At 43.2% G+C, this 17,455-nt stretch overlaps 1 protein-coding gene across 1 annotated transcript in view; it reads left to right on the top strand.

The window, feature by feature from the left end:
- Positions 1-17,455, top strand: part of LOC309560026 (butyrophilin subfamily 1 member A1-like) — an 86,892-nt gene that overhangs the window by 45,818 nt on the left and 23,619 nt on the right. Inside the window, exon 5 of the mRNA XM_082263525.1 lies at positions 5,986-6,018. Within this exon, the coding sequence (XP_082119651.1) occupies positions 5,986-6,018 (33 nt within the window). The remainder of the gene's footprint in view (positions 1-5,985; positions 6,019-17,455) is intronic.

The raw sequence follows: 17,455 nt of genomic DNA, 5'->3' as shown, positions 1-17,455 counted from the left end.
CAGTAAGAGGCACCCAACATCTAATGACATCAGTAACAAAGATGGCGGCATGGGACAAGGCATGTGTGTGGCAGGACAGCCCTTGCATTGATGATTTTACTTTGTTTTCCATGTTGAACCGTCTTGTATGTTGCTCCCACTGAAGACTACTGTACTGATATTTGCATGACTAAGTTGTAAACATGAGCAAATACAGTATCTAACGAAAGTAAGTACACCCCTCACATTTTCGTAAATATTTTATTCTAACTTTTCATGTGACAACACTGAAGAAATGACACTTTGCTACAATGTAAAGTAGTGAGTGTACAGCTTGTATAACAGTGTAAATTTGCTGTCCCCTCAAAATAACTCAACACACAGACACAGTAAAAAAAAGAAAATATATATATATATATACACACACACACACACACACACACACACACACATATACATATCTCTCTCTCTCTCTCTCTATATATATATATATATGTATATATATATATATATATATATATATATGTGTGTATCTATAAATATATATATATATATATATATATATATATTTTTTTTTAAAGACTCTGGGGAATAAAATGGCGGTTGTTGCAATATTTTTTGTCACGCGGTATTTGCGCAGCTGTCTTTCATACGCAATTATTTTGGAAAAAAGACACTTTACTGAATGTAAGCTAAACAGAAAACGTACCCCAATTTTTTTGTGTATGTAAAAGATGATATCACTCCGAGTAAATAGATACCTAACATGTTACAGTTCAAAATTGCGCATGCTTGTGGAATGGCGACAAACTTCGGTACCTAAAAATCTCCATAGGCAAAACTTTAAATTTTTATTTTTTTTTTGAAAATCTTTTTATTGAGATATGCACAAACAACTCAACAAACAAAAACATAACAAAACATGGTGCGAGAATACACAGCAAGGAGGTACTACGGGATAACAAGTACTGGTGTGCTGCCCACCCAGGGCAGGTCTTGCACAATAATCGAGCATGTTTATACATTATATACCGTGCATCTAAACATTGTTACAGCCAAAAAACGTTAAATTTTTAACGGGTTACCAATTTAGAGTTACAGAGGAGATCTTTTGCTAGAATTATTGCTCTCACTCACATGTCTGATTTGAACACCTTTTACATTTGTAGGCGTGACTTACATATGCGTTTTCTTTGGTGCGCGAACACTCAGAGAATGGGCGCTTTAATTTTTTTTTTTCCTATTTATTTTATTCTATTTTTATCATTTTTTCCTAAAAAAAAAAAAAAAAAATCTGATCACTTTTATTGCTGTCACAAGGAATATAAACATCCTTTGTGAAAGCAATATGCAGTGACAGGTACTCTTTATGGAGGGATCGAGGGTCTAAAAGACCCCAAACCCCTCCTCTGCACTTCAAAGTATTCAAAACGACAAAATCTGCATTTCTGAATACTGTCACTTTTTTTTTAAATTCGTTTCTGTCACTTTTTTTAAATCCGCGGCATTGGCAGCCAAGTAAACTGGAAGTGACTTTGCTTCCGGGTTGCATGATCGGAGACCAGATTGAAGCCGAATCTGGCTTTGTTTGGGAACTCCAACCAACCAGCCAGCGGATGTGTCGGCTCGTTGCTCGGGTCTCCCGGTGGGATGGGAGACCCGGGCAGAACTGCGGGTGGGGGGCGTCCCCTCACGCTCACTGGTTTAACGGCCAAGCAGCTACGTGATATGTCAGGAATTTACTCATACAGACTCATGAAGTTATTTTTTTTTTTTTTTAAAATAGCCCGTAGCGTGTGCAACACACTCAAAAGACTCCACCCGGTGCATAAAAAAGTGCACACACACACAAAGTGAGAACACAAAAAGTGCACAGGGTGTGCGAAACTAGTGGTCTTCCCTCCGAAGAGGTAGGACCCAAACCTCGATCCCCCGGGGCGCAAGACTCCTGACAGGGATATAAGGTACTCATGGTCTGTCTGGCCGAAACCAGACTGACCCCGTTCTTCAGGGGGACTGCCGAAACAGCCCACCCCGAGTACTAAGTAGGGCTTACCCGAAGGGAGACCCCATGAGAGAGGGCGAACTTAGCCAAAAGGCCATATCCACCCCCTCCCAAGACTCAAGGCAGGGCCCGAGGACCCACACCCTACAAGTCGTGCAAAATAAAGAAAACAAAGGTGATAGTGCAGGTGACAAACTACAAAGAAAAAGAGACAAACAAAACAAAGAGTGGGGAAGGGGAAGTGGGGAAAGTGCTATGGTGCCATGTGAGGAACCAAGGCAGGCCTTCCAGCCGGAATAAAAAATTCCTCTGGTGCAAGCCAAAAGGCCTGTCCCAAGAGGCAGGTGCGGAAAAAGTGTGCATAGTGCAGTGACCAAGGTGCCAAAATAACTCAGGCGAGCTGCCCCTCACCAGTGAGAAATCAAGGCACCCCTGGGCTGCCACCCCAGGGGCACTTACACTACGGGCTCTTTCTATCCCGGCCCAAAGGCCAGACCGAGTGTAGCCCTATCCCATCAGGAGGCATCAGAATTTTAGACAGCTTAGGGAGAACCTGCCTTCAACTGGGGACAAGCCTTTTGCAAGGCCAGATTCAACCCAGGAGGAAAGGTTCCCCCACCACCATCCGCCATTCCTTACCAATCACATCCAGGAGCAGTACTAACCGGAAAACTGGCGAAACCGGCTTTCCCGCTCCCTTCAAACTGACAGGGGCGGGCCCATTCAAATCGGGAAGGCATTGGAACCATCCGGCTTTCTCTGGTTTGGCCTACTCCAGTCCCCCGGTTGTTCCGGGGCGCCCTGGTTAACTTCGGCCACCACCGATACTAACCTTCCGGCTCCATTCCAACACTGATAAGAACAGATACTACACTTGATCTTAGCCAAAAGGCCGAGAAGACTCATGAAGTTATTTAACCACTTGCGGCCCGCACAGGCAAAGCGACATTCCCGTACGTCACTGCCTACTTCCAGGTTGTAGCCCCCTGCCGGCATCCTCTAGCAAGTCGCGGTGAATGATTCACGTCCAGGACCTGCTGATCAGCTGTATGCAATCACATTCCAGAGCTCTGTGTTGACAATCGCTTTGTTTCTTATCCCTGCTAAGCAGGGATGAGAAACTTAAAGATCTTTTAGTAAAAGCAGCATACAATACACACATTACACATTGTTAGGCACACAGTTAACTCCTTGTTCGCCCCTGTCATTAGTACAGTGACAGTGTATAGTCAGGGCCGGTGCTTCCACTAGGCAAACTAGGCAGCCGCCTAGGGCGCATTGCAACCTAGGGGCGCAGCCATGAGTCGGCACTCTCTGTCCATCATGAATGATCCCTGTGAGCTGAGGGGAGGGGGCGGCAGTGGGGTGGAAGAATGGACAGAGGAAGATGCCAAGTGTCTGGGGCAGTGGCTGAACTACCAGGCCCTGGCTTTCCACCACTGTTGGGGGGGGGGGGGGGGAGTTGCTGCCCGCATGATTATCCTCTTTGGCTGGTGCTGAGTGGTGTAAACCCTGGGCAGGAAGTGACTCTCTGCACTGAGCTGGTGGGCAGCCGTTCATTTCCCTGGGTCGGTATTAAGCAGGGAGCGGAGGAGAGCGGAACCTGACCCCAAGCTTGGCATTGGAGGATGGCACCTTTACTGGAGCAGAAACGACGAGGCACTGGAATGGTCTTCGGAGGTTGGGGATTAGGGACATGCGGAGTTCTCTGACTGCTGCTTCTCCCTCCACCAGGAGCCGATTGGAGCTGTGGTGAGCACTGTGGTCCAGAAGAGAAGCATCCTAGGAGAAGGAATCAGCAGGATCACATTGAAAGAGGGCAGAGTGCGGGCCACTCTCTTCATACCGCCCAGTGAGTGTCCCCAGAACAGGGGAACAGGGTCCCTGGGTGTGACATGGAGGTTCCCTGGTGTGAAAGGGAATCAGGGTCACCAGGTGTGCCATGAGGAATTGGGGTCCCTGGCTGTGCCATGGGGGACTGAGGTCCCCAGGTGTGCAATGGAGGAACATCAGGGTCCCCAGGTGTGACATGGAAAACATCAGGGTCTCTGGGTATGACATGGAGGAACATCAGGGGCCCCTGGTGTGACATGGAGGATCATTGGGGTCCCTTGGTGTGGCATAGAGGGACATTAGGGTCCCCAGGTGTGACATGGAGGAATATGGGGGTCACTGTGTATGACAGCATACCATAGAGGAGCCATCAGATCAGGGTCACTGGGTATGACATAGAGGAGTTTTTAACCCCTTCCCTTTTTATTTTATTTTTTTGGGGGCGGGGGCGCAGGTAGCTGGTCTTGCCTAGGGCGTAAAATAGTCTAGCACTGGCCCTGTGTATAGTATTAGCACTGATCACTGTATTAGTGTCACTGGTGATGTCAGTGTCAGACAGTTCCCCTCCCCCAGTGTCATTTAGTGTCAGATTGGCCGCCATGCTACCACAGTCCCTTTAGAAGTCACTGATTACCGCTATTAGTAGTATTTAAAAAAAAAAAAATTCCAGTATATACTGTATATCCCATAGTTTGTAGGTGCTATAACTTTTATGCAAACCAATCAATATACACTTACTCTGATTGTTTATTTTTAATCAAAGACATGTAGCAGGTTACACTTTGGTCAAAATGTATACAGAAATGTGATTCTGTATATTTCAGGCGGTCTGTTCTCATGTGTGAACACCCATGCGATCTGATTCCGGTGCGGACCCAAAAAAAAAAGGTCCTGCACCATTTTGGTGCGAATGCGATGCGATACTGTGTGGCTGAATTTGCATCGCACAGACATCGCATGTGATGTGCACACAGCAATGCGGTGTGAATGACATGCGATGTGTGACATCGCACCAGTGTGACCCTCAGCCTCAAAGTAAGAAAACATATTTTACCAATACTAATCCAGTGTTTTATCCGGTTGCCGACCGCTTACCGCATATTTACTGCGGCAGGGGGGCTCTCCCAGGCAAACCGACTACTAGGGCTACGTCAGTCACTTGGCGGCAACTAGGGGGCAAACTCGCCTAGCAGGCTGCGCGCTCGTCAGCAGGGAAGCCGATGTTCGGGGCAGGAGGCTCTGATTGCCGCTTGACACCCGCGATCGCTCCCCGCTGAGAGAGAAGAACTGTCAGCTGTTGTAAACACATCTGACCGTTCTTCTCTCTGGAATGATTACAGAGCCCCTGTGATCCTTCTTTATAGAAACACAGGTCTCTATGATCATTTTACAAGCCACGCCCCCCACAGTTAGAATCACTCCTCTAGGCTCACATTTAACCCCTTGATCACCTATGCTGTTAACCCCTTCCCTGCCAGTGTCATTATTACAGTAACAGTGCATATTTTTAGCACTGATTACTGTAGTAATGTCACTGGTCCCCCCCAAAGTGTAAAAAATGTCAGTTAGGAGTCTGATCTGTCCGCCGCAATGTCGTAGTCCAGCTAAAAATTGCAGATCGCCGACATTACTAGTAAAAAAAAAAAAAATCTAGAAAAATGACATAAATGTTTCCCCTAGTTTGTAGACGCGATAACTTTTGCGCAAACCAATCAAAATACGCTTATTGGGTTTTTTTTTCTTTACCAAAAAATATGTAGCAGAAAACAAATTGGCCTAAAATGTTAAAAAAATTAGATTTTTTTTAATTTATTTTTTGGTAATGTTATGCAGCAGAATGTGAAAAATATTTTTTTCAGATTTGTCGCCCTTTTTTTGTTTATAGCACAAAAAATAAAAAATCACACAGGTGGTCAAATATCACCAAAAGAAAGCTTTGTTGGTGGGAGAAAAAGGACATCAATTTTATTTAGGTACAGCGTCGCACGACCGCGCAATTGTCAGTTAAAGTAACACATTGCCGAATCGAAAAATATGGCCTGGTCATTAAGGGGGGAAATCTTCCGGTCCAGAAGTGGTTAACACCTGATGTAATGAATGTGACTTTAGTATTACTAATAGTAGATTATTATCAGGTGATTATCAAAACTTGATTTTTGTCATTGCAGAGAGACAGCTGCAGGGAATAGAAGAATATGCAGGTAAGAAATACAGCTGATCAATATTCCCAGCAAACACCTCCCAAAGCTGCCAATCACAATGTCACATGATCATCAACTCCCCCCAGGAGTACAGACCCTATTAAAGGGACGTTGGAGCTAGACGGGAAGGGGTTAATGAAGGAACAGGTCTATTTCTGACACATGTCGCTTACTGGTTAAAATCACTATTTGTTGCCAGAAAATTACTTAGAACCCCCAAACATTATATACATATAAATATATACTTTGTGTATATATATATATATATATATATATATATACTGTGTATATATATGTGTATATATATATATATATATATATATATATTTATTTTTAGCAGAGACTCTGGAGAATAAAATGGTGATCATTGCAATATTTTATGTCACACGGTATTTGCGCAGCGGTCTTTTTTAAACGCATTTTTATGGGAAAAAATACACTTTACTGAATTAAAAAAAAAAAAAACTAAATGGAAAAGTTAGCCCGATTTTTTTTTTTTTTTTTTTTGCATAATGTGAAAGATGATGTCACACCGAGTAAATAGATACCTAACATGTAACGGTTTAAAATTGCGCACACTCGTGGAATGGCGACAAACTACGTTACTGAAAAATCTCCATAGGTTTACACTTTCAAAATTCTTTACCGGTTACCAGTTTAGAGATACAGAGGAGGTCTGGTGCGCAAATTATTGCCCTCGCTCTGACAATCACGGCTATACCTCACATGTGGGGTTTGTTTACATTTGCGGGCCCCACTTAAATATGCGTTTTCCATGGTGCGTGAGCACGTAGGGACAGGGTGCTTTAAAAAAAAAAAAATAGTTTTTTCTTATTTTATTTATATATATATAAATATATATATATATATATATATATATTTTTTTTTTTACACTTCCCCTTTTAAAAAAAAAATTAAAAATCTGATCACTTTTATTGCTGTCACAAGCAATGTAAACATCCCTTGTGACAGTAATGGGCAGTGAAATTATTTATGGAGGGATCGGGGGTCTAAAAGACCCCATACCCCTCCACTGCACTTCAAAGTATTCAAAACGGCAAAATCTGGGTTTTTAAATACTTTGTTTTTTTCAGAATTGGTGCCTTTGGCAGCCAAGAAAAGCGGAGGTGACGTCGCTTCCAAGTTACTACATCGGACACCCGATCAAAGCTAATTCTGGTGGGGCGGGAGACCCAAGCGAAGCAGTGAAACGTGGTGGGAAGGGGGTGGGGGGGGTGGGGTCCCCCTCTGCTTGTGATAACAGCTGAGTGGCTAATTAACCGCATCTGTTGTTATCACCAGAAAGCCGTCCGTCCACTCTAAAAAACGGTACCGGGGTGAAGCCTTCAGCAGCATATCATTCCACGACAACCGCTTCAACAAAGTGACCTACAGGTACCTCATTTTGCAGGATAAAGTGGGTAAAGTGGAACCTCACCCTTATGCAGGCCATACATGGGTCAAATTCCGAAATAATTTTCTTTAAAAAAATCAGAAATTTCTTGCGTTTTGTGATTCAATGGTAACACTATTGATTACGAAATTCGACCAACCAAGCCTTCAATTTCACCTCATGTTGCTACAGAAAATAATTTTCGTGGCCGGGAATTTTCTTTTTTTTCCGGGAATTTTCTTTTCTTTCCAGGAATTTTCTTTTCTTTCCAGGAATTTTCTTTTCATTCCGGGAATTTTCTTTTTTTTCCGGGAATTTTCTTTTCTTTGCTTTCCAGGAATTTTTCTTTTCTTTGCTTTCCAGGAATTTTTCTTTTCTTTCCAGGAATCTTCTTTCCTTTCCGGTAACATGCCCGATTTCTTAAATACGATGGCCACACGAAAATTGGCCATTACTGCAGCCCACTAATGTTCAAATTCAAATGAATATTCTTAGATAAGATTTTCGAAAGCAAATTCTTTCAAAATTCATCTCATGTATAGCCAGCCTTAAAAATCACATTAATTTGTTGATTTTTCGTTCATACGGCAAAAAATTTCCAAACTTGCTCTTAGTTTTTTTGGCTCAAAACCTCTTAACCGATGAACTTTTTGTGCCCATTAACTGGCCGAAAAATTAACGAACTGTCCAAATGACCGATTTTTGCTATAGTGTATGGCGGCCATTTGTAACGCTCCTGCGTTTTCTGTATAATGTGGATTTGCAGCTGCAGAAATATTCCACTTCAGTAGTCATGTAGAGAAACGCTGAGATACCAATCCCAACTCCCTAGACTCATCATATGTGGATAGTCTCAATTCAGCATACAAATACACACACTCAATAAGATGTTCCTGGAGTGATCTATGTATATAGTAGTATAGTGGTGATAGGCTGAAGAGACAGGTTGAGTAGAGATGATAGGTGACAGACACTTGAGAGGAATGTTCTTGAGAATGAGATAGTAGCAGATGGGATGCAAATAGGTTAGCAATCATGTATGGTAGTAGATGATAGGATAGCAGATGAACATACAGGAGAGACTAACCCAGTGCAAGAGCAGATGATAGTAGGCTCAAGAGCTAGCAATCTAGATAGTGCAGATGTAGTAACAGTCCTTAGTATGCAGAGCTAGATAGTGTAAGCTTTAGTATGAAGGTTATGGAGGATTCCCCTGTGGGGTACTTATCACTAGTAGCAATGTAGCAGAGGAGAGGTTCGGTAAGAGCGGATGATCCGGTAGCAGGATACAGGGATCAGCAGCGAGGTTCCGATAGCGAGGTATGCTTGCAAGCATGCGAGCTTCAAGGCAGGTTATGCGGTGTTGAACGAACAATGTGAGTGAGACTGCCGGCAGTTGAAATAGCCGCTCCAGCGGCGCTCAGTGATGACAGCATCGGTCTTAAAGGTGTATGCGCACCTTACCAAAAGAGAATGGTGGGGCGCATACACTTAAGGAAAAGTGGAATTAGGGTACCAAAGGTACCAGAACATTACAGTACCCCCCCCTTAAGGCCGGCTCCTGAAGGCCTCTGGAGCTGGTTTTCTGGGTATTTCGCGTGAAAATTGCGAATTAATCTAGGGGCATGTATGTCAGAGGTATTTAGCCAGGTGTCGTCTTGGGGCCCATAGTTCTTCCATCGGACTAAATATTGAAGTCTTCTTCTGTGGATACGAGAATCCAGAATCTCTTTTATCTCATATTCTTCTCCACCTTCAACTTGTACAGGAGGAGGAGGTGGGATAGTAGGCCTTATTCCTTGGTCAGGAACATGGGGCTTCAGTAGCGACACATGGAAGATGGGATGTATTTTGAGGTCTGTTGGTAATGTGAGCTGTACTGCAGCTTTTCCAATAAGTTTCCTGATTGGGAAAGGTCCCAAGAACAGAGGCCCAAGCTTTTTGCTAGGGATTTTCAATCTTAAGTTTTTTGTTGAGAGCCAAACGAGGTCCCCGATAGCATACTGAGGAGAAGGTCTTCTACGAAGATCATAGTACTTCTTTTGTTGACTATGAGCGTGTGCGATGGTAGTATTAAGTAAACCCAGAGAGTCCTTTATTTGGGTAAGATAGTCTGAGGCTACTGGGTTATTTGAAGGAAGGATGCGTGGTGGAAGAATAGTGGGATGAAACCCATAGTTCAAGTAGAACGGACTCTGTTTGGTCGTACTGTGGGTTGCCTTGTTGTAGGCAAATTCTGCCAGAGGGAGAAGATCCACCCAATCATCCTGTTGGTATGAAGTGTAACAACGTAAATATTGTTCGATGCACTGGTTGACTCTTTCAGTCTGTCTGTTGGTCCTTCGGATGATTTTAAGGAGAAGTGAGCTTCCGCTCAATTCGTAGTATGTGACATAGTTCTTGCCAGAACTTGGAGATAAATTGCGATCCACGGTCAGACAGAAGAGTTTTCGGGATACCATGTAACTTAAAGACATGTTTCATCAGTAGTTCCGCTGTTTGTTTGGACGAAGGTAGTCTGCGAATAGCAATGAAATGTGCCATTTTTGTCAGATGGTCCACTGACACCAAGATGGTATTAAATCCTTTGGAAGGAGGTAGTTCTACTATAAAGTCCAAGGACACAACTTCCCATGGAGTTTGGGGTATTGGTAGACTGCATAGTAGACCGGATGGTCTCGTAGTGTCAATTTTGGACCTGGCACAGACATTGCATGAAGAGACGAATTTCTGTATAGATGTTTTCATGTCAGGCCACCAGAACTGCCTGGTAAGCAAATTAAGAGTCTTTGTCATACCCATATGTCCTGCCATAGGCACATCATGCGACAATTCCAGGATCTTGGTGCGCATGGTAGGGGGTATGTAAAGTTTGTCGTTGTAGTAGAGGAAGCCTTCTGCATCGGTATTTAGTTGTGGTGGGGGTGAATCCAAACTTATACTATGCAAAACCTCTTCCTTCAAGGAACGGACAACTCCAATAATACGCTTGTGAGGTATTATAGGAACGGAAGGGATTTCGAAGTAGTTTTCTTCAGTTAGTCGTGATAGTGCATCCGCCTTTTTATTCTTATCTGCAGGTGTGTAGGTCACTAGGAAGTTAAACCTTAGGAAGAATAGTGACCATCGTACCTGCCGGTGAGAGAGAGTTTTGTTAGTCTGAAGATATTGAAGATTTTTATGATTTATGTATATGAGTATTGGTAATCAGGTGCCTTCGAGTAGATGTCGCCAATTCTCCAGAGCCAGTTTTATAGCAAGCAGTTCTTTTTCACCCATTGGGTAATTTACCTCTGGACTGCTTAAGGATTTAGAAAAGAAGGCGACTGGATGAAGTGGTGAAGTGTTAGTTGGTCGTTGGGAGAGTATTGCTCCTACTGCCATGTTTGACGCATCTACTTCCAGAATGTATTGGAGGGATGGGTCTGGATGGCGTAGTATGGGAGCAGAAGTAAACCTTGTCTTTAACAGGTGAAAAGCTTCATTTGCTTCATCTGACCATTTGAATGGTCTCTTAATGCTAGTGAGTTGTGTGAGGGGTCTCACAATGGCAGAGAAGTTCTTGATGAACTTCCTATAGAAATTTGAAAATCCAAGGAATCGCTGTAGCGCTTTGCGGGTGGTTGGTGTAGGCCAATCCTGAATGCAGGATATCTTACTCATATCCATCTTGATTCCTGTTTTGGATATGATGTATCCTAGAAATAGTACTTCTTCTTTATGAAACAAGCATTTTTTCAGTTTCACGTATAGGTTGTGTGCAAGTAATCTCGATAACACAAGTCTTACATGTTTTATATGTTCAGACAAGGATCGTGAATATATAAGTATATCGTCCAGATATACCACAACACAGACATCCAGTAAGTCTATAAAATATTGTTTATAAATCGTTGAAAGGCTGCAGGGGCGTTGCATAGCCCGAATGGCATTACAAGATATTCGAACAATCCGTATCTGGTTCTGAATGCAGTCTTCCACTCATCTCCATCACGGATTCGAATTAAATTGTATGCCCCTTTCAGGTCCAATTTTGAAAAATAGGTAGCTCCACGCACCTGTTCAATGAGCTCAGGGATAAGCGGTAGAGGATAGCGATCTTTTATTGTAATAGCATTCAATTGCCTATAGTCGATAATAGGCCTGAGACTTGAGTCCTTATTGCGGACAAAAAAGAGTCCTGCAGCTGTGGAAGAAGTGGAAGGTCTAATAAAACCTTTTTTCAAATTCTCATCCAAATATTCTTTGAGATGGGAAAGTTCATCCTGCGAAAGAGGATAAACATGACCGAACAGCAATTTGCTATTTGGGAGTAGATCAATGCTACAATCATAGTCTCGATGAGGAGGTAATGCTTGAGCATTTTTCTCAAGAAAAACCTCAGACAGATCCTGATAACATAGTGGTGCAATCTCATCTGTCACCACAGACAGGATCTTCCCGTAAGACGGGAGGTTACACGTACCCTCGCAATAGCAAGAGAGGAAGGCCAGGGTCCGTTCCTTCCAATCTATGTTTGGTTGATGTGTATGTAACCAGGGAAGTCCCAAAACAATGGGAAAGTGGGGTGAAGGTATTAGGTCGAAGGTGGTGGTCTCCATATGAGACTCGTTAGTGGTGACTAGGAGTGCTTGTGTCTGATCAGTGATCGGACCGGAAGATAAAGGAACACCGTTAATAAGACTCACTGAGACAGGTTTAGGTTTAGAAATAATAGGGACTTTATTTAAAGCAGCAAAACGTATGTCAATATAATTTCCACAAGATCCTGTGTCAATCATGGCCTTAGTAGTAATCCTGGTCTGGTCCCACTGTAATGTCAAGCGAACAAAAAGGTAAGGGTTAGTAATTGAAGTTGTCAATCCCCCTAGGAGGACATATGAACACTCACCCTTCTTTTTGTAGACAAGGGGACAGACGTTTATCATGTGATCCGGGGATGCACAGTAAAAGCAGAGATTACTAGATCGTCTCCTGGCTCTTTCCATAGATGATAGAGGTGGGCGTATGGTTCCTACCTCCATAGGAGTAGGGTCAACGGCCGAAATCCGAGAAGAACTGGATAATGGCATTCCCATTTTTTCAGCCTTTCTTTCTCGTAGCCTTCTATCTATGGTGATACTGAGTTGTATCAATGCATCCAGGGTTTTCGGCAAATCCGCTCGGGCGAGCTTGTCTGATAGGCCTCTGATAGGCCAAGCCTAAATTGAGTTTTCAGAGATGCATCATTCCACTCTGAATCAAGGGTCCATCTCTTGAACTCTGCGACGAAGTCTTCCACAGGTCTCCTACCTTGTTTTAAGGACCTCATTTGAAGATCGGCAGTACTCTGCCTATTGGGGTCATCATATAGGCTAGTAAGTTCTGCTAGAAATAAGGCGTAGGAGTTGAGAAGCTGATCGTTTTTCTCAAAGAGAGAGTCTGCCCAGGCCCGTGGATCGCCTGTTAGGTAAGAAATAATAGTGCAAACCTTGATATGATCAGTAAGATTGGTACGGGGTTTTAGCAAGAAAAGTAACTCACATACGTTTTTGAATTCGCGAAATTTTTTGCGATCGCCTGTAAATACTAAAGGAGGATTTATTTTGGGTTCAGGGGACTGAGCAGCGGTAAGTTGTGTCAGTCTGGCCACCTGCTGCGTCAGAGCCTGATTGTCTTCTTTTAATTCAGTAAGTGCATGTATTAACGCAGTTACTTGTTGTTTTAATTGTGTCACCTGAGTGGTTATTTCTGTTGAATCCATTTTAGGTTCGTTCAATCTATAACGCTCCTGCGTTTTCTGTATAATGTGGATTTGCAGCTGCAGAAATATTCCACTTCAGTAGTCATGTAGAGAAACGCTGAGATACCAATCCCAACTCCCAAGACTCATCATATGTGGATAGTCTCAATTCAGCATACAAATACACACACTCAATAAGATGTTCCTGGAGTGATCTATGTATATAGTAGTATAGTGGTGATAGGCTGAAGAGACAGGTTGAGTAGAGATGATAGGTGACAGACACTTGAGAGGAATGTTCTTGAGAATGAGATAGTAGCAGATGGGATGCAAATAGGTTAGCAATCATGTATGGTAGTAGATGATAGGATAGCAGATGAACATACAGGAGAGACTAACCCAGTGCAAGAGCAGATGATAGTAGGCTCAAGAGCTAGCAATCTAGATAGTGCAGATGTAGTAACAGTCCTTAGTATGCAGAGCTAGATAGTGTAAGCTTTAGTATGAAGGTTATGGAGGATTCCCCTGTGGGGTACTTATCACTAGTAGCAATGTAGCAGAGGAGAGGTTCGGTAAGAGCGGATGATCCGGTAGCAGGATACAGGGATCAGCAGCGAGGTTCCGATAGCGAGGTATGCTTGCAAGCATGCGAGCTTCAAGGCAGGTTATGCGGTGTTGAACGAACAATGTGAGTGAGACTGCCGGCAGTTGAAATAGCCGCTCCAGCGGCGCTCAGTGATGACAGCATCGGTCTTAAAGGTGTATGCGCACCTTACCAAAAGAGAATGGTGGGGCGCATACACTTAAGGAAAAGTGGAATTAGGGTACCAAAGGTACCAGAACATTACAGTACCCCCCCCTTAAGGCCGGCTCCTGAAGGCCTCTGGAGCTGGTTTTCTGGGTATTTCGCGTGAAAATTGCGAATTAATCTAGGGGCATGTATGTCAGAGGTATTTAGCCAGGTGTCGTCTTGGGGCCCATAGTTCTTCCATCGGACTAAATATTGAAGTCTTCTTCTGTGGATACGAGAATCCAGAATCTCTTTTATCTCATATTCTTCTCCACCTTCAACTTGTACAGGAGGAGGAGGTGGGATAGTAGGCCTTATTCCTTGGTCAGGAACATGGGGCTTCAGTAGCGACACATGGAAGATGGGATGTATTTTGAGGTCTGTTGGTAATGTGAGCTGTACTGCAGCTTTTCCAATAAGTTTCCTGATTGGGAAAGGTCCCAAGAACAGAGGCCCAAGCTTTTTGCTAGGGATTTTCAATCTTAAGTTTTTTGTTGAGAGCCAAACGAGGTCCCCGATAGCATACTGAGGAGAAGGTCTTCTACGAAGATCATAGTACTTCTTTTGTTGACTATGAGCGTGTGCGATGGTAGTATTAAGTAAACCCAGAGAGTCCTTTATTTGGGTAAGATAGTCTGAGGCTACTGGGTTATTTGAAGGAAGGATGCGTGGTGGAAGAATAGTGGGATGAAACCCATAGTTCAAGTAGAACGGACTCTGTTTGGTCGTACTGTGGGTTGCCTTGTTGTAGGCAAATTCTGCCAGAGGGAGAAGATCCACCCAATCATCCTGTTGGTATGAAGTGTAACAACGTAAATATTGTTCGATGCACTGGTTGACTCTTTCAGTCTGTCTGTTGGTCCTTCGGATGATTTTAAGGAGAAGTGAGCTTCCGCTCAATTCGTAGTATGTGACATAGTTCTTGCCAGAACTTGGAGATAAATTGCGATCCACGGTCAGACAGAAGAGTTTTCGGGATACCATGTAACTTAAAGACATGTTTCATCAGTAGTTCCGCTGTTTGTTTGGACGAAGGTAGTCTGCGAATAGCAATGAAATGTGCCATTTTTGTCAGATGGTCCACTGACACCAAGATGGTATTAAATCCTTTGGAAGGAGGTAGTTCTACTATAAAGTCCAAGGACACAACTTCCCATGGAGTTTGGGGTATTGGTAGACTGCATAGTAGACCGGATGGTCTCGTAGTGTCAATTTTGGACCTGGCACAGACATTGCATGAAGAGACGAATTTCTGTATAGATGTTTTCATGTCAGGCCACCAGAACTGCCTGGTAAGCAAATTAAGAGTCTTTGTCATACCCATATGTCCTGCCATAGGCACATCATGCGACAATTCCAGGATCTTGGTGCGCATGGTAGGGGGTATGTAAAGTTTGTCGTTGTAGTAGAGGAAGCCTTCTGCATCGGTATTTAGTTGTGGTGGGGGTGAATCCAAACTTATACTATGCAAAACCTCTTCCTTCAAGGAACGGACAACTCCAATAATACGCTTGTGAGGTATTATAGGAACGGAAGGGATTTCGAAGTAGTTTTCTTCAGTTAGTCGTGATAGTGCATCCGCCTTTTTATTCTTATCTGCAGGTGTGTAGGTCACTAGGAAGTTAAACCTTAGGAAGAATAGTGACCATCGTACCTGCCGGTGAGAGAGAGTTTTGTTAGTCTGAAGATATTGAAGATTTTTATGATTTATGTATATGAGTATTGGTAATCAGGTGCCTTCGAGTAGATGTCGCCAATTCTCCAGAGCCAGTTTTATAGCAAGCAGTTCTTTTTCACCCATTGGGTAATTTACCTCTGGACTGCTTAAGGATTTAGAAAAGAAGGCGACTGGATGAAGTGGTGAAGTGTTAGTTGGTCGTTGGGAGAGTATTGCTCCTACTGCCATGTTTGACGCATCTACTTCCAGAATGTATTGGAGGGATGGGTCTGGATGGCGTAGTATGGGAGCAGAAGTAAACCTTGTCTTTAACAGGTGAAAAGCTTCATTTGCTTCATCTGACCATTTGAATGGTCTCTTAATGCTAGTGAGTTGTGTGAGGGGTCTCACAATGGCAGAGAAGTTCTTGATGAACTTCCTATAGAAATTTGAAAATCCAAGGAATCGCTGTAGCGCTTTGCGGGTGGTTGGTGTAGGCCAATCCTGAATGCAGGATATCTTACTCATATCCATCTTGATTCCTGTTTTGGATATGATGTATCCTAGAAATAGTACTTCTTCTTTATGAAACAAGCATTTTTTCAGTTTCACGTATAGGTTGTGTGCAAGTAATCTCGATAACACAAGTCTTACATGTTTTATATGTTCAGACAAGGATCGTGAATATATAAGTATATCGTCCAGATATACCACAACACAGACATCCAGTAAGTCTATAAAATATTGTTTATAAATCGTTGAAAGGCTGCAGGGGCGTTGCATAGCCCGAATGGCATTACAAGATATTCGAACAATCCGTATCTGGTTCTGAATGCAGTCTTCCACTCATCTCCATCACGGATTCGAATTAAATTGTATGCCCCTTTCAGGTCCAATTTTGAAAAATAGGTAGCTCCACGCACCTGTTCAATGAGCTCAGGGATAAGCGGTAGAGGATAGCGATCTTTTATTGTAATAGCATTCAATTGCCTATAGTCGATAATAGGCCTGAGACTTGAGTCCTTATTGCGGACAAAAAAGAGTCCTGCAGCTGTGGAAGAAGTGGAAGGTCTAATAAAACCTTTTTTCAAATTCTCATCCAAATATTCTTTGAGATGGGAAAGTTCATCCTGCGAAAGAGGATAAACATGACCGAACAGCAATTTGCTATTTGGGAGTAGATCAATGCTACAATCATAGTCTCGATGAGGAGGTAATGCTTGAGCATTTTTCTCAAGAAAAACCTCAGACAGATCCTGATAACATAGTGGTGCAATCTCATCTGTCACCACAGACAGGATCTTCCCGTAAGACGGGAGGTTACACGTACCCTCGCAATAGCAAGAGAGGAAGGCCAGGGTCCGTTCCTTCCAATCTATGTTTGGTTGATGTGTATGTAACCAGGGAAGTCCCAAAACAATGGGAAAGTGGGGTGAAGGTATTAGGTCGAAGGTGGTGGTCTCCATATGAGACTCGTTAGTGGTGACTAGGAGTGCTTGTGTCTGATCAGTGATCGGACCGGAAGATAAAGGAACACCGTTAATAAGACTCACTGAGACAGGTTTAGGTTTAGAAATAATAGGGACTTTATTTAAAGCAGCAAAACGTATGTCAATATAATTTCCACAAGATCCTGTGTCAATCATGGCCTTAGTAGTAATCCTGGTCTGGTCCCACTGTAATGTCAAGCGAACAAAAAGGTAAGGGTTAGTAATTGAAGTTGTCAATCCCCCTAGGAGGACATATGAACACTCACCCTTCTTTTTGTAGACAAGGGGACAGACGTTTATCATGTGATCCGGGGATGCACAGTAAAAGCAGAGATTACTAGATCGTCTCCTGGCTCTTTCCATAGATGATAGAGGTGGGCGTATG

This window comes from Pelophylax lessonae, assembly GCF_965119305.1.
Source record: "Pelophylax lessonae genome assembly, chromosome: 7".
NCBI classification, from domain to species: Eukaryota; Metazoa; Chordata; class Amphibia; order Anura; family Ranidae; genus Pelophylax; species Pelophylax lessonae.
Note: the sequence above shows the minus strand (reverse complement) of the source record. Positions and strands in the feature narration are given on the sequence as shown.